General features: G+C 41.0%; 1 protein-coding gene across 1 annotated transcript; it reads left to right on the forward strand.

The window, feature by feature from the left end:
• Window positions 1-280: 280 nt before the first annotated feature.
• On the forward strand, window positions 281-19619 carry slc6a2 (solute carrier family 6 member 2). Its single transcript, XM_080843983.1, has 15 exons — window positions 281-326; window positions 785-1261; window positions 2179-2310; window positions 2565-2802; window positions 10549-10687; window positions 11141-11275; window positions 11487-11590; window positions 13721-13845; window positions 14303-14415; window positions 14936-15064; window positions 17146-17245; window positions 17982-18082; window positions 18709-18876; window positions 19044-19115; window positions 19487-19619. The coding sequence occupies exons 2-15, from the start codon at window positions 961-963 to the stop codon at window positions 19508-19510; spliced, it is 1881 nt and encodes a 626-aa protein (XP_080700109.1). The 5' UTR covers window positions 281-326; window positions 785-960; the 3' UTR covers window positions 19511-19619.
• The last annotated feature ends 3678 nt before the right edge of the window (window positions 19620-23297 follow it).

Here is a 23297-nt window from a genome sequence, read left to right on the forward strand (position 1 = left end):
AATATTAGTGTAATGAGCACTGTAAATGATACACTGTACCGTAGATTCCAGGAGCCTCTCAGACGCAAAGTCTACTGTAGCCTACTCCTACTGTACCTACTCCTTGTTTTAGTTGTAGGTTCGCGCACCCTAGGTGATAGCACATCAAAATGATAAATTATAAATATCACGTGGACGGAGAGGATGTGGATTTAAATGCTCGCAATTTATTTCGCCTCCAGCCTTTAGGAAGGCGAGTCTTAAAGTTCTATCAGAATGGGCAGGCTCTCACACCCATCTGGACAGCAACAGAAGCGGGTCATGGAGGGGTGCCGTCAGGTTCACAAGTATGGATTTCTCTCCTACTCATTCTAACGACAACTCGCGAATGGCATTCTCATGTTGCCGTGTCTGCAACACAACTAGTATGCTTATGTGAAAACCCGGCTTTGTCAATGTAAATCTTTAGTTTTAGTAGAACCGGTAAGTTTCAACGTCATGTTCAGCAAAGCTGTAACAGCGCACCGGGGCGAAAGTCGTGAAAAGTTGCAACGGACAGACGCGCTCAGCTGCTTCAGAAGTAGTTGGCATTGGGTACCCTATTTAACTGGTGGTGTTGCATTTCACCTCGTGTTGTTATTTTGTTATTTGTATATTCCAATGGGGAAACGATCACAGTTTCTAAGAATTTTCTAACAATATGTGTTCGGGGAAAATCTACAGGACTTGCGGGAATATTTATTGTATGATGACATTAGCCTACGTTTGTTTGTTTTACCTAAATTTTCTTTATCAATCTCCTTAGCTGATGAAAGCGGCGGACACCACTCCAGTTTGCGGGGAAATTACCTGCTTAAGAGGAGACTGTGATTCTTCATCATTAGCATCATATTCATCAGGGCGAGCAGCGGCGGCACCCGCTTCGCTTCTTCCTCGGGGCTGTGAAAGCACGAGGCCGCCGGGCTTCAAGCTGCCAAGAAGATGAACATCCAAGTTATGCCCGAGCACAAGTCCTCATCTGTTGCCCCCTTGAAACCTTACAATGGCGAAAAGAAAGAAGTTGAACTCATCCTGGTGAAGGAACAGAATGGGGTCCAGTACACCAACTCCTCCATCATCGAAACCCCAAGCCCTGGTGGCTGTCCATCTGCCGTGGCCCTTAATGATGAGGAGAGAGAAACATGGGGGAAGAAATTAGACTTTCTCTTGTCGGTCATTGGCTTTGCTGTGGACTTAGCCAATGTTTGGAGATTTCCCTATTTGTGCTACAAAAACGGTGGTGGTGAGTAGAACAGATGCAATTCAGAGAGCACTCTGTGCATATCTTCCAAACATTTGTACCAGTTTCTAATGCTTCTAAATTATTATTTTAAATGATAACAGTAGATAACCGACTTACAAGGTATGTTGCAATGAGATGGTCTTTAAATAAATCTTGACCTCACAAATTCTTTCTGTGGGTCAAAGCAACAACATGGTACTGTTATTGTGGCAACAGTAATTAATACGCCAAAAATAGTTCTTGGTATAATGGACAAGAGGATTTGCACTCAAAGTTTGGAAACCCTAATTACCCAATGAGTTCCAGGGTTACAGTAACTGTTATATTCACGTCTAGCGCCAACGTGATACTGACCAACTTAGAACAAAACAGTTCTGTAGGTGGACGCTTTCTAAGTACCCGTTTGAGAACAGACAAGGAACCCCAGCTGAATGAGCTGTAACATTAGGTGCAAATATAGGGATATGGGACTCCGACTATGTTCATATATCTGCCAAACAAAACTTGTGCTTTACCTATTATCCTAGTTCTGTATTAACTGCAAATGTAGGCTAATTCTTAACCTCTGAATGAATAAACGGGCTTGTTTCTCTGACAATATTCAACGCAGACAGTCTCCAACTCAGGTTGTTATGGATTGGCAGCTGCAAATCAAATGACCTTCAGGCATTTTAAGAAAAAAATATTGAATAATTTACTATGGTGTTTACAAAATAAACATCAAATGATCAAGGTATATGGATTTTCAACAGACTTCCTGAATGTCATGTACACTGCAAACTTTCCTTGTACAATTATCTTACTGGGGTGTGTAACATGTTAGTTGTATAGTTACTGTGCAGTTATGCTTTTTGAATGCATTGATTCACCTCTTTTTTGCTAAATTAAAAAAACATGTTTTCTCTTCCATCCTCCAGGTGCCTTTTTGATCCCATATACTCTTTTCCTGTTCATTGCCGGGATGCCTCTCTTTTACATGGAGCTGGCTTTAGGACAGTACAACAGACAAGGCGCAGCTACAGTGTGGAAGATATGCCCAGCGTTCAAAGGTGAGGTGTTGAACACTCATTACCAGCTTCCTCTGCATGTTTTTTTTTACCACTTCTTCACAAAAGGGTAAACACACAAGTCTGGAAATTTCATCTTTCAGTGTTGTGTTACAAGATAGAAATTAACCAGTGTGTTGGCGAGCACAATTTAGGTGTCAAATTCAAAGCCAAACAGAATGTCACATTGCGCTGTCTTAAAATGTATGTGGGTAACTGCAGTGTAACTACATGAATCATTTAATGTCTCCTTTTAGGTGTTGGCTACTCGGTCATCATCATTGCCTTGTACGTGGGCTTCTACTACAATGTCATCATAGCCTGGTCCCTATACTACCTGTTCGCCTCCTTCACCAGTCAACTACCCTGGCTCCACTGCAATAACAAGTGGAACAGTGAAAACTGCACAATCCCAACGCTCATCAACGGTTCTGTCCTGGGGAACGGGACCAGTTATTCCAAATACAAGCAAACGCCAGCAGCTGAGTTCTACGAGTAAGTACTATATGGTGACAATATGCATGCAGAATACTGACTGATGGCTGCCTTTCATTTGTTGTGTTAAGCATTGAAGGGTTTTGAAAACCATCCACTGTACACTTGGCAAAAGAAAGAAACATTCCTAAAAGGAGCATCCTCCCATGTCTGCTATTTTTAGATATTGTGTTGTATTATAAAGATAAAATCTTCCTGAAAGCTTTAATTTATAATCTTCACATACACACACAAAGTGAATGAATCAAACAAAAGAACAAAAGGCTACAGGAGGTTATATATTTTAGGACCAAAGCACCACATTCTGAAACACAAATCACTGCAAACTTGCGGAACCTGGTAACACCATCCCTTTCCTCTCTCCCACTCGTATGTCGATGTGTTGTCGTCACTGGCAATTGTATTCCTTTGACAGTGACGTCTGACATTTGGTGAAGGGCTTCAGGACTGCACAATAGCTAGAAATATTGTGGGTGCTAACTGCATGACCAGAAATAGCTTGACAGAATCTCAGTCTATCTTGGCCCGCAGTGGAATGCAATAGATTTGTGCACAGAGGATTGCGCAGACATTATCTGAGGCTCTCTGTGTACAGACCAGCCTTGGTCGCCGGTGATCTTCACTCATCTTCATCTCACTCCCTTTATTCCATAATGTCCTCTTTCCACTGAGTGGGGGCTCCATAGTGTGAGTTTATTAAATGATTTCTAGCTCCCTGGAGTTTTCTTCCTGTCTATAAGCATTTTGCGTGTCATCATTTATGTTTTTAGCGAAAAAGAATATAGAGTATTGCTTGCTTGTTTTAACTTCTACTTATTTGTATTTGCAAGGATTTGGATCCTTGGGAGGCATTTGAACCCAGTACCAGATGTGCTCCTTATGTCTCAAATAAGGACACTGTCTCCCAATGTTGCCTTACTTTGGTCCTGTCCGGTGATGTCTGATTCATATTCTCAGAAATGACACAGAATATCAGCCTAATTTCTAAATTCCACATTCTAAATGATACGAAATGATGGGCATTACTGTGAAAAAGCCACAATAGATCATATTTGACACAAAATATGCCATAAACTACCGCTCTTGAAAGACCTTTTTCATTTATGATGCATACTGCACCTTAAGGCATATCTCAAATTGAGCTGTTAATGCCATGAGCAAGATTAATTCCATGAACACAAGTTTGACTATGGACAAGTAAAATAAAAAAGTACTAAAACTTGAAATCATAAAATGGCACATATGCATCTCATCTACAACTGTTCAATGAACTTTTGTTACATAGAAGCCATGTGCAATAAAAGCACATAAGTGGGTCACTAATATGACTAAAACTTTTGTGCTGCAACTAACATATTCTTTAAATCCACTCATAACCGATAGCACTAGTGCATGAAGGCAAGAAAGCTTAGTTGCTGCTTTTGAAGTCACCAAAAAAGGCATCCGTTTGCACTTCAAAGTAAGCGAGCTCTCCCAGAGTCTGTGTGAAGATTGGTTTTGCAGCCCTGAGGAAGTCAGTGGAAGTCAGAAATGAGTGGGACAATGCGCAAGCCTTATCTCTCAGCTGATGTGCAAACCGCCAGCCATAAACAAAACTCCCTGAGACTAGTATGTCACAGGCGGTCCTGTAGGAGATAAAAGCTCCCCGCTCTTGCTCTTAACTCTCCTGTGTTCAAGGCACATGCTGTTTATGCACAAGGCATGCTGAAGCTTCCTCACACTGTACGTCTATTGACTGTTTTTCTTTTAAAACAGGTACATGCTCCCTACATTTCCTGTTTATGTTCTTTTCCATTTAAAAGGAAAAGCCTGCGCCCTAGACTCTTTCTGCACTTTAAATAATGATTAGGAAAGAACTTCCAGACACCAAACGAATGACGTAGGCTTCTCTGTTTTGTACAGATCACTTTATGAACTTTCATGTATGAACACTCTCAAATCTCAAAGCATTATTCATTGTCCAAGGACATCCTTGTGTGAAGTGAATTTATGTTCTAACAAAGAGTTCTGTTAAACATTCAAACATTTAAATGTTCCCTTTCATTTTCACTTCCAAGAAGGGAGGTTTTTCCACTTTGTGGAACATCCAGAGAGCTGAGAGAGGTAATAGTGCAATAACAGACTAAAAGTTAAACAGAGCTTCCAACTGTAACACAGAGGTGTACTGATAGCCTCTGTGTACCAATGATTGACATACCACTACCTGAAGCACAAGACTAACAAACCTGCACTGCCAAAACCCTGTTCTTTCCTAAATCCCCTCTGGAGCTCCCTCAGCATGAACACACACTCCCTGCCTTGCTGCCACCCCTGGGGGATGTGAGCCTCCCTCAATACAGACACACTGATTTGTCATCTAATCTTGTCTTCTGTCTGAGAAGATGTGGCAAGTCAACCATGTCCTCTGAGGGGCATATCACACTGTCCATCGATCAGTGCCACCCTGCCATTAGTTGCAGGGACAGGCGCTGGCTCCCCTTATGCGAGCTCATTAGTGTCATATCACCGCCTGGCCATTAGGATTATAGTCCTGGTGGGAGCAAGTGTGCAGCAGGTGTCACTAACCCCTGAAGTCAGATGGATTCCACAGCTTCTCAACAGCAAACAGCTCCTAATGAGGTGTATCGATCCTGGGCAACATCACAACTGAGTCATTATTAGAACAATTACAATCAGCTCATTGATTTGGTGAGCATTTATTAAAACAGCATAAGGATTCATTTGATACCATTTAAAGTCCCGTTCCATGATTGAGAAGTCAATGGAAAAGAATGTTCAGCTAGGGCTGCGGCTGTGGTCGCCAAGCTTGGGCACAGACTTCTGAGATCTATGCCAAACACATACTGTATGTATGTTCTGAATTATTTTGTTCTCTTTTCTCTTTTTTAAAAAACACATTTCTGTGCTTCAAACCGAGAAAAATGCAGCGCAGCCTTTTGTAAACAAATCTAAAGATAGCATCAAATTGTACTCCAGTCCCTTAAAATGTGTGCTTTGTAACCTCCATACGCATAATATAAAGTATACGTACACATAGACAGGGCATCTTGAACAAGACAAATCAACGGGCTAATTAACCAATTACGTTTTAAAAGCCTAACCTCTAATGAACATTAGTGAATCAATACACATCTAGAAGTAAAAACGTACCATTTTAATTATTTCTCGACCAGTGAACAGGTGGCATCTGAAAAGGCTACAATTACCTATCTGCAGTGCATTCACTGTGCTGAAATTCTGAATTGACCATATGTCAACAAAAGTCATATAGCCTTATCTAGTGCCAGAGGTGACACTTAATATAACAATCCAAGACCCCTAAGTCCTGTTCATGATGGTGCTTAATTTTTTCTACTGTCTGAGGTTTTAGGAACTGTCAGGGACTGCTGATGCATTTGAAATGTGCTCACAATGTAGAGATAAATACCGGTATAAAAAAAAAATTTGGAATGATAAATAAATAGTCCTTCTGTTTTTGTTCCTAGAATTTATGCTCTATGGACCACAGAAAGTTGAATTCATACAGAATAGGAATGTTGATAGATGCCAAATTGCCAACTCTATTATACCAGGGTCATGACTGCTCCCAACTTACAGTTTGGCTTTTGGCTGATCTATAGCTTGATCACATTAAGTTAGAATGTCTGTAGTGTGTTTGTGTAGTTAGTATTTCTTTCTCTGGCCCATGTATGTGGTCAGCAACAGCTTTGCTGTCTTGCCCTGTCCTCATAAAAACACAATTGGCAAGACCTTCCTTGTCCTTTCATCCTACATTTACATAAGTATTACAGAATGTCTTAGAAGAATTTGCCCACCACCTGTTGTTCTCTGGGGGAAATCCCTTCAGTGAGTGATCCGTGCAGGTGGAAAACATTGTCACATGATGCAGAATACAATCTACCTGCCAATTATACATTCCTGGGTGTTCCACTCTAGTGTCCAGGGCATGTTCCACATGGATTGTGTCGGCAAAACATTTAGTCTGGTCACGCGTGAACCATAATTTCACAGAGCTGAGGAAGCTCTGGATTAAACCTTGCACAAAGCAATGGTCCAGAGGGGTCTCCTCCCATTCTCTGGATAAAACTACAAAACGATGGAGTAATCCTTAGCTGTGGAACCCGATCTGTCGAGGGGAGTATATGTGAAGAGGGGACAGTGTTAGATGAACAGCCAGGTGCCTGTCAGGATGAAATAATTGCTCGATTAACTGAACCTCCTGGCAGACCTCGCATGTGAAAGTCTTGTCCAAAAGTACGGTACCAGGGGAAAGCTAAACATGTGGATGAGGAGCATTGAGACTTTTCAATCAGCAAGGGATCTACGGGGGTTTTACGAGACTGTTGACAGTTGACAGTCTGATAGGTCTGATTCCATGTGTTCTGTTTTTGATGACTGACTGTTGCCTAAGAGGTGGCAGTGGATTGTTTTTAGACAGATGTCCTAAACCTGACATTCGTTCATAATGACATGTTGATCAGTACCATCTGGAGATGGGCTTTTTTTTCTTGAGGTGTTACCCTCCAAAACACAGCACTCACACTTGCTTATTCCAGGGCTTGGTGCAGAGCCAGGTGCAAGTTTGAGATTGAAATTCAGATTTATCACCCCCATGGTGAAGGTGCTCAGCCAAACAAACAGTGGAAAACAGGGTGAAATGGATCCAATGAAAATCATGCTGTATCCTTATGCCGAAGCCTTTTGCTGGATATGGTTGTAGGGCCTCTATTGTTTTAGCTAGACTTAGTGTACAGTTGTATTGTTATGTTTTTGTTGGTCTGCTGCGATCTTTAAGAACACTTTATTCAAATTCTTTGCCTACACTTGCAAGTATGAAGTATGCTAGGGGAAGGGAGCATGTGTGTTTTGTACTTTGTACAAAATGTATCGAAATGGATCATCCGCGGTAGGTTCTTAGGAGTATGTATAGTGAGATACTGTATACTGAGCTGTATACTGTTCAAGTTAAGAGCTGAAACAACAGGTTGTGAAACTCTCAGAACAAAATGTTCAGTGCAGCATTGTAGCCCGTTTAGTCTTACACACCAACAAAAGAACAGACAGGTTCAGCCTCTTGGGCAGTGTGGGAACGTGATCGAATGAGTTAAATTTAACTAGGCAATATGCAAGCTGCTTTTACTACTAAGATCAAATATAAATCTCACAAAACTCCTTCTATAATCAGGACACATGGATTACATAAGTGCACTTAAACATATGTATGAGGTATACGATCGACTTTGAAAACAATGAATGGATTCTGTACATGCTGGAGCATCTGTGTGTGATTTTATGAATGGCCAATGATGGATAGCCTTCATTAAAAACACAATTTGTACAGAATTAGAAAAAAATTGCCTCTATTAGAACTCACTCTGTGGAAATTGATAGTGTCTGTAATTCATGTAACAAACAGGCTTGTGATCACATTAACCTGCCTTTCAAGAAGCAATTACTCTACAATAACAATGGCTTTAAAAGGAGAGTTCCTGTCAGACAGTGCCAGAATATTTTAAGGGCAGAGAGTGGTGTTTCTGCAAAGCCCTCGGGCAGCTGCCCCCCCCCCCCCCCCCCCCTTATGCAGAACCAGGCAGAACTTTAACAACACATTACTTCTACTGTATATAAGTATGACTTCAGTCTGCAACAACTAGCAAAGCATTACCTAAGAGAGGCTCAGAAAGACCTGAGGTGGAGAAGTGAGAGGCACACACTGTGATACTGGGGGCCTATGGGATGCACTTTATAGGGAAGATATCAGATAAGATGTGATGCAAGGACCTGCTATTTGGCAGAGAACTACAGTTTCCTGTTGTTTCGATCTGCGATGGCCTGTTGACTATCTCGCTTCCTTTAAACTTCACAGTTGTGACGTTGTAATCAAGATGGGAGAAACTGAAAAAAAAACATTTGTAGCTGGCATGCAAACCCACCACTTTCTTCTAAGCTTAGATCTTGAGATGCGCTTTAAGAGTCTGTCCAACGTCTCCTGGATGGAACATTAAGTAACCACACTGCTCATCAGATCCAAATGGAATGCTCACTTTATCACCACGCTCCATCACCGAGACAGTGTGTTAAGCTCCCGCTGTCAGGCACACTCATAGGGAAACTAAGTATCACGCTTCCTCAACAGCTGCCCTTAAACAAATAGGGTGAGTTTCGAAGCTTGGCTTACGAGAGAGGGGCTGTTTAAAAAATTTCAGCTTCGCATTTTAAATTATTACCTTCTTAAGCTAAGTTGCTGGATATACTGTTACAGTATAGTGTGGGATGGGGAAGAGTGAGGAGCTTTGTGAGGTTTATGTTGTTCTGCTATGGATGGTGGGTTTTACAGGGTTTTGAAAAATATACTTGTTTCTCTAGTAGGGGTCCAAACCTCCTTTCCAAGAAATATTTCTGTTTACTGACGTGCACACTGAGGGTGACATGAGAGTGCAGATGTTTCCAAATAAACTAAAAAAAGAATCTTCCTAAAAAAGAATCTCACCTTTGAACTTAACTATTGCGCGAGAGGCCACACTGGTACACTTGTGGCATCTCTAGGGAAAATGGAGGGCTTTCATTCTTTCTTTCTATGTTTCATCGGATGCTACAGTGTAAAATAACTAGTGGCACTAGTGAGAGGGTCAACGTAATAATACCTCTCCTTTCTCTCAAACACACCAGAGGGAGTTGAAAAACATATCCAACACAATGCACTTATTAAAAACAAGTTTCATGTACAGGTGAGCAGTTGTCAGAGGCGTAATCACAGGAAAGCTTTTTCTTCTGTCAGATAGTATAATATTGTCTTGGGAGTTCACTCATAGTACGTTGGGTCAGGGTGTTTTTTGCCTTGGAATTCTCTTCAGTGGTCTGGGAAAACTCACTAGAAGCCGTATTTATTGCTGGAAAGATGAGACCCCATCTATCACCTCTGTATTGCCTAGACTTCAAATTCTGAACCTTTGAACCTTCATTCGCTCAGTCAAAGCAAGGTAAATGGGCCACAAGAAGTTTACGAGGTTGTTATTAATCCCTTACCTGCTAAATCATTAGAAGACACAAAAACAATCAGGTGATTTTTTTCCTACTACTTCAGTATTTCAGCCGCTAATAAGTATGAAATAGGGAGACAGCCTGCTTATATTTGTTGAAGAGAATAGCAAGTACTTTTGCTGAAGAAATTGATGTGCGGCATGCTGAGTTTTGTGTTTATTGAAGTGCAAAAACTGTCAGACACAATGAAAAATAGTGTCAAACAGTTGCAGCATTACTGAGAAATCTGTAAATATGAACTAAACAGGTGCCTTTTATCAGCCTTAAATTGTGTTTGTTGAGACTGCTGGGGCTGAAACACTGGCTAAGTGGACAAATTATTCAAAAACATTCTGTCCTGCCAGGGTAAATATTGTAGCATATTGATAAATATTCATATTTTCCTGACATATGCAATTAACACCCACTCAGTCCTCTAAATGTCCGAAAGTATACGACTTCTGGTAGTCTTGCTTGTGCATAATACATTCTCCTAGAAAAGGATTTTGATAAATATGAAATTTGACAAGGGCAATCTGTCCATGACCAATTGATTTCAAATGGAGCTGCTTATCCCTTTGAATAAACATGTTCACGGAAGACATGTTGTAGTGTAAACCTCTTTTATTGGCCAGAGTTCGAGCCTCCCAAAAGAAATCCAAAAGTTCTCACTAAAGAAAGAGCGGTTACCCAATATGACCGTCTCCTGTGGTTTGTGTTCTGCAGGCGTGGTGTCCTTCACAGTCATCAGAGCAGAGGAATCCATGACCTTGGGACTCCACGCTGGGAGCTCGTCCTGTGCCTGGTGGTGGTGGTCTTCATCCTCTACTTCAGCCTGTGGAAGGGGGTCAAGTCCTCAGGAAAGGTAAAGTACAGCAGGGGGATTACAGGGCCTTCAGACTCTGGCACAAGGGCGTTGCTCACATGGACACTGTGCTATACTGTAGGTGAAATCACTTGGCAATGTGCCCTGAGTGGTGTGCTGTTACAGACTTGTAAAATGTTTGGATTGATGTTGTTTCATGACCTGTCAACATCGCATGGATCTAGGGAAATTAATGTGACCTGTCTAAAAAAAGAATTAAACTGTCTGGCTTTACATCTTGATACCCATCAATATGGTAGTTCCTTATTACCAGCACATTTCAATGCAGTCTCCTAAACAGGTAAAAAGACATTATATATGTATTTCATGTCAAGATGTACTAATCTTCATGTGCAGCATGTGCAGCACCCTTTGAATGAAATTGTTTATTGGTATATCAGTATGTTTAACAATATTACCTTCCATCAGCTAACTGTTCGTACCTGTTTTCAGGTGGTGTATGTCACAGCCACTATGCCCTACATGGTACTGTTTGTGCTGCTGATTCGAGGCATCACTCTCCCAGGGGCTATGAATGGCATCAGAGACTACCTCTCCATTGACCTTAAGATGTTGAACAAACCATCGGTAAGATTTTGCCTTTCCGCTTAGGTGGCCACTTCTTAAATTCTTAAGGATTGAAATAACAATTTACATTATTGTATGTTGTTGAATTAAGTTATTTTATAAATGTTTTATGAAATATTAAAAGGTGACTTTCAATAATTGCATACTTAAATACATGAAAGTATGAGAATGTTCAACTACATTGCTCCTATCCTGGCACATTCTGGTGTAGGTCTGGATTGATGCTGCAACTCAGATATTCTACTCCCTGGGGGCAGGATTTGGAGTACTCATCGCATATGCCAGTTATAATAAATTTGACAACAACTGCTACAGGTAAGACAGCATTAAATTGTGTAGTAGTTACTAACAGGTACAAATGGCTTGTTGGTAAGTATTGGTTCAATAACCAGTATACCAAAAAATATACCTGGGGAAAACAATATTTTTTTTATAACGCATGGCAATGCAAAAAATGAAAGATTCTGCATTGATGCAGGAAAAGAGAATAATAATTCAAATATAGAATAATATGCAGGCTAGCATAATGACTTTAAATAAGTCATTCAAACTAATTTCACTGAAATATGCAGTTGTGATGACAAATGGAAAGTTAATTTACAGATAACACTGGCAATAGCCTGTGCTACACTCTACGTAACGTTACACAATAGGGTCATGTGACTCTAGCCAATATAGTTCATTGCCATTGTCGACTGATCATTTTTCTGCTACACTGGGCCAAAGTGCTGCACGATTTTTATTCAACTGGGGCAACATCCGGTGTCCCACTTTCTGCATGGAGGAAAACCATCAAGTAGCTCAGTGCACTAAGGTCATCTATCAAAATGGTGGACGCATCACATCCACGTTAAAAGTCAAACCCCTCTCCTAGAGATCTGGAACATCGGAAGGTCAAGAGCTCGATCCTAGGGGATGCAACTAGTGTGCCCTCGAGCAAGGAGCTTAACCCCGAGTTACTCCAGGGAGGCTGTTCCTGTTGTTAGTTCACTTTAAGTCGCTCTGAATAGGAGTGTCTGCTAACTGACAAATGATGTAGTTATAGCTGTTAGGTGGAACATATGAAGGTAAAAGGCCAGCTTTGATCTCAATTCTAGAGTTGGTATTCTATTTTAAAGACTACAGTTGAGTGAGCAATGAATGAGCTCTAGCACATATTTTCGTACAGTTTCTTCCAACAAATGAACACCTGCCACATTGTTGCCTGGGGCAGTATGGCACCTTCTGTTATCTTTCGCATATTACAAAAAAAAATTCTGAAGCAACTTAGTAATTAGTGCCGGCAGCCTGCTGTTTTCTGAACAGGTTAATGTGGATATGAGGAGAAAAGTCGCCTGGGTGCCCATGTGAAGAATAAAAGGCACAGCATAGCAATCGCTCTTATCTCAAGGACAGCTTGGCTGTGGTGTCACAGGTCGTTAGCCATTTTGCGAATTGAACAAAGGCAGTAAATTCAGACACTGACAATTTATCAAATGCATAGCTCCAATGTAAAACTAATAACCTGCACTAGAGCCAACCATGACATATACCACCTCTGCGATGCCTTCTAGAAAAAAAAAGAATATGTGTGTGTGTCTTGCCTTTAGCAATGCTAAAATGCAATATGGTGAGGATAATAGCTTTGAGGTATACATGATGGGTGACAAACAGTTATTTTGGGAGTCATTTTCTGTGCGTAAGACGGTGGTGAAAGACACACACACACACACAAAAAGAGGAGGATTTCAGTGCTGAATTGCCGTTCTCAGAAGTTCCAATTGAGTGGAAAAATGAAGAGCATCTCCTGTTGCTTTTACGGTTTCCCCACACATTCCAAATTGACACGATACTATAAATCAGCTAAAGCCTTCGATAATTACAGATCCATTTCAGTCAAAACCCTTGACTCTTTGGCCCTCAGGTCAAGTGTGTCAGATGTGGCCTGATGGAAGATGGGCTCTTTTGAACGTTAGATTTCTTTTGCTGGGGAAGCATCATAAGTAGTCAGTGAGGATGGATTTCAACATCCGCACAGGGCCAGACAAGGTCATTGCGGTGTAGCACTCAATTCCTCCAGAGACAGGCTGTGAAGCTAGACTGAGGCCGTGGACTTAATTAGATGTGAAAGCTCTCGGAAGGGGGGAAGGACGAGCTCCTCATTAACCTGATTTCCCCTCTGATTTCAGAAGAAAGAAATATTTGCTGGGGGTTTGCAAACAAAAAGAAACCACACGCTCCCACTTTTTTTGACAATCGCAACATGAGGCTTGAAGCAGCCAAGACATGGTTTCGATATAAAACATGAAACAAACTGTCCGTTTGATTCATTTAACAGGGTTTGAGCAACAATCAGATAACTCGAAAAAGGATTTCAGTCTTTTATTCTCTCAACAACTGTTGCATGAAACATCTTGTCTGTGGCACTGGAATCTTAAGTGTGTTTCTGTTGTGTGTCTTCTGCAGGGATGCCATCCTGACCAGTACGGTGAACTGCGTCACCAGCTTCTTCTCAGGGTTTGCCATCTTCTCTGTGTTGGGTTACATGGCACAGAAACATGGCGTGAAGATCAAAGATGTGGCCACTGAAGGTGTGCTTTCATTCGGACTGTCTCATTCTGTGTAAAAAAAGAAAAAAGAGAAGTATTTCATTTTTAGACAGATTTAATCCAACTGGCTGCATTTACTATCTCCGCCAGCATCATAAGATGTGGCACCACTTAATTCTAGAATGCCTTAATGACTACTTTTTCCCTCTACAATGACTTGTTTAATATTGGCAATGACAAACAGAGAGGCAGCAGTGAATCCAAAAATGATGGGCGCTCTGCTCAAATATGCCCACACACACACACACACACACACTATAAATATTTGTGGTTAGATGTCTTTGAAACACAAAAATAGAACTTTCAAGACTGTCCCTGACCCTGTTTTGCTAAGTGAAAGGGAATTAAAACGGTGTCCTGCTTCATGTATCTCTTTAAATATCTGACTGCACTGCTTAAGTTGTCTCTGTAACACAAAGGTGCTTCTCTCTCTCCACAGGGCCAGGTCTGGTGTTCATTATCTACCCAGAGGCCATCTCCACTCTCCCGTTGTCCACACTGTGGGCCATCATATTCTTCATTATGCTTCTGACCCTTGGCATTGACAGTTCAGTAAGTTTCACTTCAGCCTATACTGTATGTCAGAATGGCTATTAGCAATACATCATTTGGTAATGTGTAATGTCCATGGTGTCTCAGATACTGCATGTATCCCTGCCGACCAAGCTTGTGGTACTCAAATGTTACTTGCTTCACCATCGTTCTCTCACTTAGGCTGTAAATGTTTTTTGGTCTCTTACACACACACGGTCATGGAATTTGAACGTGTGTGTTAGTGAGTGATGTAAGAGGTCCTTCAGGGTACTCCTGAGATCTGAGCAGCAGCGGGACCTCAATCATTGTGCAACAGCTAACAGAACAGAAAATAGACATTTTCCTTTGTTTTTTTTCTCCTGTTATATATCCAAGTCACAGGGAGGAGAAACAAGATGTGCAGATCCACACGAGAAAAACACATTTCAAACAGCCTTAACACAGACTTGATATTGTCCAGCTCTTGTGGCAATCTGGCAATCTCTATTGTTATGACAGTTTTGCATGTAATAGTATTATTTCACTGTGTCCCTTGTAGATGGGAGGCATGGAGGCCGTCATCACTGGCCTTTCAGATGACTTTGTAATACTTAAGAGGAACCGCAAGGCATTCACTTTTGCCACAGCATTTGGAACATTCTTGGTTGCCCTACTCTGTATCACCAATGTAAGTATACCCCCTCCCCACAGAACAGAGTGTCTTGTCCCTGTCCGTGTTTCTAAGAAGACGCAGAGCACAAAGTCTGTAAGGTACTCCAACCAGCTGACTATTCTAAGAGAACAGACAGACACTAACAGTGTGTCCTTTCCCTGTTGTCAGCTATTGTATTCTCTAAGGGTAATTTCTATAAAAAATGCAGAGCACCAAGTCTGTAAGGTATTCCAACCAGCAGACTATTCTAAGAGGGATGGTTCTCAAGACAGTTTCCTTCAACTCAGAGGTTAATTATTTCTTGCCCTGAGGGCCTCAGAGTTAAACATTTTGCATATACATACATTTACAGGTATACAATACTTGTTTCGTGTGGCTAAACAAATGTATCGCATGGCTGCCCACATCTGTGTATTTGTGGAAGTCCCTGGCTCTCAGTGAGAGACGTACTGTTAAGAAAACAGATTGCCATCTCATTAAGTCAGTGAAGGCCAGGAGAAAGGAGACATTCCAGTAAAAGGGTTGGAATATCAGTGGGTGACGCACTGGGTGGTTTGCCCAGTGCTCTTTTCCACTGGATACATTATAACTTTGCTCCACAATGCATCACCCTTACAGAATATGGAACCCCTGTAAGATTTCCATTCCAGAGACTTGTGGCAATAGCAGAAGCCTTGTACAGACCGCACAGCTTATAGCTACTGTTGAGCCTACTTGGATGACCCTTTTAATGATTTGTTTCACATTTACATTTAGTCATTTAGCAGACGCTTGTGTCTAAAGCGACGTACAAGGGAGATAACAGTACTGTTTTGTTAATACTGCAATGACACCTGACCTCTGAACTTAATGTCGGAATTCTTTTATATCACACTGGTAAGCCATCAGTGTTTCTGAGTAAACTGTTCATTCTCAGTATCCAGATTGTATGGCATTTCTAGATGGCACGGAATAGAATGTAAAATATTGAAAGAAGTAATTCTCCACATTCATTAGATCGGTTGACATCTACTATGATGTCAGTGTGCTGGCTGAGCAATAAGGCCACAGAGACCAGACTATTTTGTGAATATCCCAGTTAAAAATCCACTTCACCACAAGCTGCAACCATTTTGAGCTTAGATTCATGGCAAACACTTGTCCAAGATTCAGGGCCTTATTGTTTTTTTTCCAAAATCGTTCCCTGTTTTCATTGTGTGTTACGACTTATACCTGTAAACTCTACATTTCTTCACAATTAGGAATGCTTGAAATCGGAAAAACTCTGGTTGTTAGTGCTTTGATGTTAAGTTTGGTGTTGTGAAATAATGTGTCGTGAATTTGATTCTCGTAACACTTTGCATCTGGTCAAACCACACATTTTATCAGGGCTGAAACTCACAACATAGAACAGGTTTTTTTGTGCTTAGTGCCTAATGGTTTTCAATGACACTTCAAGTAATGCCGCAGGAAATGTACATTCATCAACATGTTGACATTATAATTTGTCTGTAAATCATTGGCCTGCCTGAGTCTGTGCTTCACAGGACATTTAAGGTGGCACTATGGCGATATTATAGTAGCAGAATAATTTGCAAATGTGTGTGGAGAGTTGTGTTACTGAATCTCATTCTGTTTGTGTGTAATCAGATTTGTAAATTTGTAAATATCTAAATGTGTAAAAAGATTTGTACATGTAGACAGGTCTGTTAATGTATGCATAGATCTGTGAACGTGTACACAAATCTTGAAATGCATAAATAGATATTTATGGTTACAAAGTCTAAGTATTTTGCTCCAAGAGTCATCAGTTACAACTCAGACGGGCCTCCAATTGGCTGTCAATTTACACATGAGTTTTGCTACACTTTGACCGTGGCAGGTCTGCCTGTGTGCAGAGATTTGTCTGTCTGCCTTTGTTTACCCTGAGCTGAGGTATGGCAAACAGAGCCTGCCAATTTTTGCCACTTTTCCACATGCATTTGCAAAAGATTCTGCTACAATAATACCCCCATATGTCAACTCAAGGCAACTGGAATCCAATGTTTATGGTCCACGTAACTGTTAACTGATGTTGTCCAAGAACCACTGCATTTTAAGATCTTTCCGCTCTGCAGGGAGGGATCTACGTGTTGACCCTGCTCGACAACTACGCTGCTGGGACCTCCATTCTGTTTGCAGTGCTGATCGAGGCCATCGGCGTTTCATGGTTTTACGGTGAGTCTACCCTCTGCCATTGTCACCGTTTGATATTTATCCCCTAGTTTCATGCCATCCTCCTAGCTGACCACTCCAATCATCCTTCCCTGCCTTTCGTGTACCGCTAGCATTTTATTCTCTGTGCTCCCAGTCTCTTTTGCTCAGCTACAAACAGTCTCTGATGGCTGCTTGAGCTAATAAGACAAGAGCCTTGACTTTTAATGGCTCATGCCAACAGCCACAGGTCTTGATCTGCGCTTTCAAGTGATGCCCAACCTCTCTCTCCATGGCCCTCCTCAGGGCCCTCACCCCACACACGGCCCTGTGGCTCCGTAGCAGAGGAGCCCCCGAGCCACAGCTGGCATTTCTGATAGAGCAGAGGAGAGGAGCTTAGCATACCCTCACGATTGCCTCTTTCCTGCCTTATTTCACCACAAACTCAGCCTTTCAGATAAAAGCACACACTGAGGCCACTGTTCACATGTAAGGAACAATGACACACACGCAGACTATCTCTGTGTCTCTCACACACACACACACACACACACACACACACACACAAAAATATGTCGGCACATCTTGATTGTTATGATAATTTATGAAAGTTGTGACGGAGTGTTCTGATGATCAAATACAGACAAGAGTAATCGCCAGCGAGTGTCCATTTGAAAGTGTTTAGTCTGCCAGTTTCCCGGGGCTCTCTGGCATTCTGGGAAATGACGCCTAGGCCCCTTGTTGTTTGTTTGCCCCTCAGGCGTGGACAGATTCAGTGAGGATATCGAGCGCATGATGGGCTTCAAGCCAGGTCTTTACTGGAGGCTCTGCTGGAAGTTTGTCAGCCCAGTCTTTCTCCTGGTAAGCTGGGGGGGGGGGGGGGGGTGTATAGGGGTAAAGGTATAGCCTACATCATGGTATCAATGTGATCTTCTCTAAATATGTACAGAAAGGTCATTAATATGATAAATAAATCAATTAAGAGATTAATCTAGAATGATGCATTGGTATATGTGCTTCCTGGGAATATGTAACCTTGGTATTGCAAGCACCTTGGTTCAGCAGACGATCAGCAATAACGCATGCCTATCATTTATGCATAACAAAGGTCTTCATTCAGCACATGCTCAGGAGTATATCACATGGATAACTGCATAACGCATAATTCGATCAACCGATGCTTCCTATCTACCTTAAGTCATGCAAAACAAAAAAATAGAAAATGTATCCCCCAACGTGCTCAGTCCTTAAACAGACTGAATGTTTTGGCCTTTGATATTCAATTGGATGTATAAGGGGAATTGATAGTGGAGTGACTTGATATGATCTTGTCCCTGGAGTTACCTTATTATCTCATTAGTCTTGAAGGTGAAACAGGAGGGAAACTCACATCGGTGATGTTCTGAATCATGAATAAAGGCACAGATTATGTCCTAACTGCTACATGGACTGTTTAATGAGAAATGTTCCTTGTCATTTCCCCGCAGTTTGTGGTCATCGCGAGTATCGTCACCTCTACTGGCTTAAAATACGATGACTACACATTTCCCGCATGGTCTAACGTGGTTGGCTGGAGTATAGCTTTGTCATCCATGCTTTTTGTACCCATCTATGCCATTTATAAGTTCATCAGTGTTCCAGGGACCTTCAAAGAGGTAAGTATGTTTTAAGGGGGGTTATCAGTTAAAAGATTATTCTGTGTGTGGTCATAAATTGTTAAATAATCCCTCACAACTGATGGATTTCCATTGGAGCGTATTTATATGATTTCATGTTGTTGTTGAACTCAGCTCAACGGTTTCCTTAATGGGTTTTCTTTCAGAGGATAGCCTACTGTATTACCCCGGAGCACGAACATCACCTGGTGCGAGAAGGGAATGTCAGGCAGTTTAAGGTGAGTGCTGAGTCCTGAAACCAAATGCTATGACAGTTTGGCGTGATCCTCAGACTACACAAATCTCCAGTTATATAAATGAGGGGGTTTTCAGTCTTACCCTTTGGGTACCCCCTGCCACACATGCCATACTGGGTAAAGGTGGAGAATTCAGTCAGGTGTGGTGAAATAGGGGTAGACACATAACATGATATACGATTGGGAAACCCTGATCTTAAAAGTCTGCATTTAATTATCAAATTGTTTTGTAGTTCAAACCTATGGTACAGACCCATGATTAAGAATGTATACATAATTTGTTTTAAGCATATGCAAACTGATTGTAATTAACTGCCTCAAATATAAAATGTCAATGGACCTCTGGGTTTCAGCTCAAACACTGGCTGGCCATTTGATGGAACCCCAACCCCCCTCTTCCTCCTTGGTATCCTAAGCAAAATGGCAGTGTGTCGCTAGAGAAGGTGTTGCACCCTGCAGAGTGGTCTGCTGTTGGTTGGCCAGGAGGGAGAGGCCTTCCGTGGGGAGGGGGACAGGGTGAAGCACCTGCTTCTTTGTGTTTTCCGAACAATGCACCGTCCGCACCGCTCCATTACTGTTAAATGGGTATCGTTACTTTTCAGTGGACAAAATAAACATACTGTCTGTGTTATTGCTCCACCACAATGCCCCCCCCCCCTCCCCCCCACCACCACCAACTCCACCACACCCTACTTAAGATGAAATCTTACTCAAACCTCATCATTCTCATAAACTAAACATGCTGTAAATCTACCGGTAATTTATTCAGCAAACGTATTCATATTATGAGTTTATGTTTAACTTTTTTTGTCAGTCTTATTGCTAACTGTTTGCTGAATGTTTAGAAAACCCACAACAATATCAGAGATGCTAAACAGTCCTCAACTCTTTGTGTGGCATAGGAAAGCATTTCAGGCTGTAGTTGTAGTTTTCTTGGGAAACCCTTTGAAGAGAGGCTTTAGACCTCCAGCTCATTGTGACAGTGTAAAGACAACCAAAAACAGATCCTTGCTTCAGTCTCCCTTCCAAAACCTAATGTTGGATTGCAACCAATGATTTACTTGCTTACAGAGCTTGTCTTTTGTCAGAACATTGTCATTTCCACCCCAAATAACATTTCTGGCAGATAATTTTGTATGAAACACTGGTTAATCTCTGGTAAACATGTTTTATATTGAACCAACAGTTTAAGGGTAGTGATGGAATAAGTTCACCCATTAAAATAAGGTAGGAGAAAGGGTAGGATGCCATTGCTAGGGAAACTCCATGACAACATTCATCAAGCTCTATTGTGTCAGTGCCTTATCAAGCTAGACACTTCAAATACTACATTCACTACTGCTCATCTCTCAGAGATGGGAATCAACATCGGTTTGTGACAAACATCCACCTGTACTTCTGCCTTGAAAAGCATGTTATATGGGCAGTATGTGCCATTTTGTTCTCTAAGATTACAACTCTACATATAGCTCAGCTTGGCCATTTAGATTTTTGTGTACAAGGAGTATCATTTATCTCACAGAAAAGGGAACAGACCATATTGACACTACTCACTGAAGGTCCTTCCAAAGATATACTTACTTTACTCAGATCTTTAAGGAGGTCTAGACTCTGCCACTCTTATAAAGAGTTTTGTTTTCTTATTGTTTATCATCATCCAATGATGGATTATGACTTTTGTCAGTTTTGCTTCTCCAGTGAAGTATGTGTTATTAATTCAAATACTTTGAATTTTTACTGTTTTAGAATAAGACGCCTGTTCTTGATCTGATGGGAGTTTATGGAGTGACAGTGAGGGTAATTTGAGAAAACTGATCTAGAACTTGAAAGCAGCTCCCATCAAAAGTTCTTGTTTAATTTAGTATATTTGTGGACAGCCTGCCATTGGGAGGCAATGGTGGAATGTAGTTGATTTGCATCAGTTTGATTCTGTTTTAAATACCAAATGGAGCGCCACAATTTGTTTTCTAAAGAAACTCTGAACATCGGTTTACAAGTAAAAATGTTAAAGACTACAAAATTAATTTCAGTTTTGTTGTTCTTTAATTATTTGACATTGTAAGATCAGCAACCCACATCAAGGGTTGCCACTCCACTGTAGTCCACTTATTACAGAAAATGATTTTCCTCTATGGTGTGCGGGTGTTTGTGCGTGAGTGTGTGCGTGTGCTTTGGCTAAATGTATTGTATGTGTGTAACACAATTGCAAATCTTTCACAAAATGACAGTCATAACCACTGTTTTGTCATGTGTATGATTGTGTTGTTCAGCAGAAAATGTGATACTTCGCATAATTTCCCCTGATTTTTTCATTTTATGATAAAATCTTTAAAGTATCCAAATGTATAACCTTTAATGTCATTGTTTTTATATTATTTTTATTTTTTGTTGTTGTTTATCAGAGTGAAATTATAAATTGAAATCTAAACATCACTTTGTAAACAGTGCATAGTAGGAAATAAGCCACACATTAAAATTTAAGATATTTGTGTGTTGAATAAAGTATATAAACATATTCTTTTGTTATACAGTATATCTAATCTTGTATTTATCAAATTGTTTATAAGGAGCCGTGAATGTAAAGTATTTTAAACGTTAGTGTCAACTGTTAAATCATGGTGTTCGATGTAAGACAAAATTCAGTATTCAGAAATGTATTCTTCAGTGTACCCCAGGGTCGCCTTTACTGCAGAAATGTAGCTGAGTCTGGCCTGGCATAATTGAACTCCGATTGTGTACACACTACAATGTCCTGTTATACATGCAAAACAACTATCTATTAAAGACAAATCCAATTATTCACATTACTACAACAAAGAGTTTCTTGTTCACACTCACTTACACACAGATGTGGACAGTCATTCATTAGTGGGATCTGCACTAGACACGACATGGTGAATTGATTTGAGAGACAAAGGCTAGCAAAGCCTTTATTGATTGGCTTAATCTTTCAAAGTATTTGATTGATTTAATCCGCCAATATGACTGAGTGTTGACAGAGTCAAGAGTGGACCTTAAGTATCTTAAGCTCCACTCTCCACTCCTTGTACACAAAACAAGACAAACAGTCAAATCAGTGTTGTATCCATCAGTGAATGAGAACGAATTGTGTGAATGCACTGCCTCCTCCTCAGAGACTAACAAACAGATAGACAGACAGACAGACAGACAGACAGACAGACAGACAGACAGACAGACAGACACACACACACACACACACACACACACACACACACACACACACACACACACCTTTCACTTCAGTGAAATAATAGGCTGTGAACTTTTATTTTGTGTTGGGTTGTGCTGACCAACGCTTTCCATTTCAGCCCAGGCTGACAGTGCCATTATGGGCTCAGTCACTTTCCCCATTGTATCGGCCCTCACTCCCTGTCCCATGCAGCCTTTCCCTTCAACCCATCCCTGGCCCTCCGTGCTAAAGCTGTGCTGCTGTCATCAGTGTTTACAGTCAGCAAGTATGAGACCCTAGCGTGTCGCTCTTAATTTTGTATTGTACACTTGCTTGGACAGTGCTTACTTGGTAACTTTACCACAGTCATCACGGCTTTTCACCTAGAAATTTCCGCCTCACTGAATGAGTAACATTATACTGTATATACGATATCTCGTATGGATGTTTCAAAATTATTATTTGAACAGATTTCTTTGCTTTATATACTGTATAAAGTCAAGAGGCTCTTCCATATGGGATGCATGGGCATAGTGCATAGACAAGAACACAAAAATAAATAAGCTTGAATAGGATGAATACAATTATTTTAACATTTATGAAACAACAAATAACTTATGGCCTGGATATTAAGCAATTGTGTTTAATTATTATATTTATGCAGTGTTAATGGTGTAATTTAATTAACAATGAACACAACAATGGACACTTAAAAAAAAAGATCATATAATGTCTTCTTATCTCTCAATTGCAGTCATAGGCTAACCTGAATGTCAAGAGGAGGAAAATCAGTGCCTGCACTAAACCACTTACAAGGGAAGTGTCTGTTCTTGTTCCATACTGATATGGGCAAAGCCAGAGGAACACAGCTCCGGGAGCTTATCAAACGGTTTGGCCAGAGGTCTGGGTCTTACACCAGCGCTACTTTCTCACACTGAGCTGTAGACAGAGATGTGTGTGGGAGCAAGACATGA

Source organism: Sprattus sprattus (genome assembly GCF_963457725.1).
Source record: "Sprattus sprattus genome assembly, chromosome: 8".
In the NCBI taxonomy this organism is placed as follows: domain Eukaryota; kingdom Metazoa; phylum Chordata; class Actinopteri; order Clupeiformes; family Clupeidae; genus Sprattus; species Sprattus sprattus.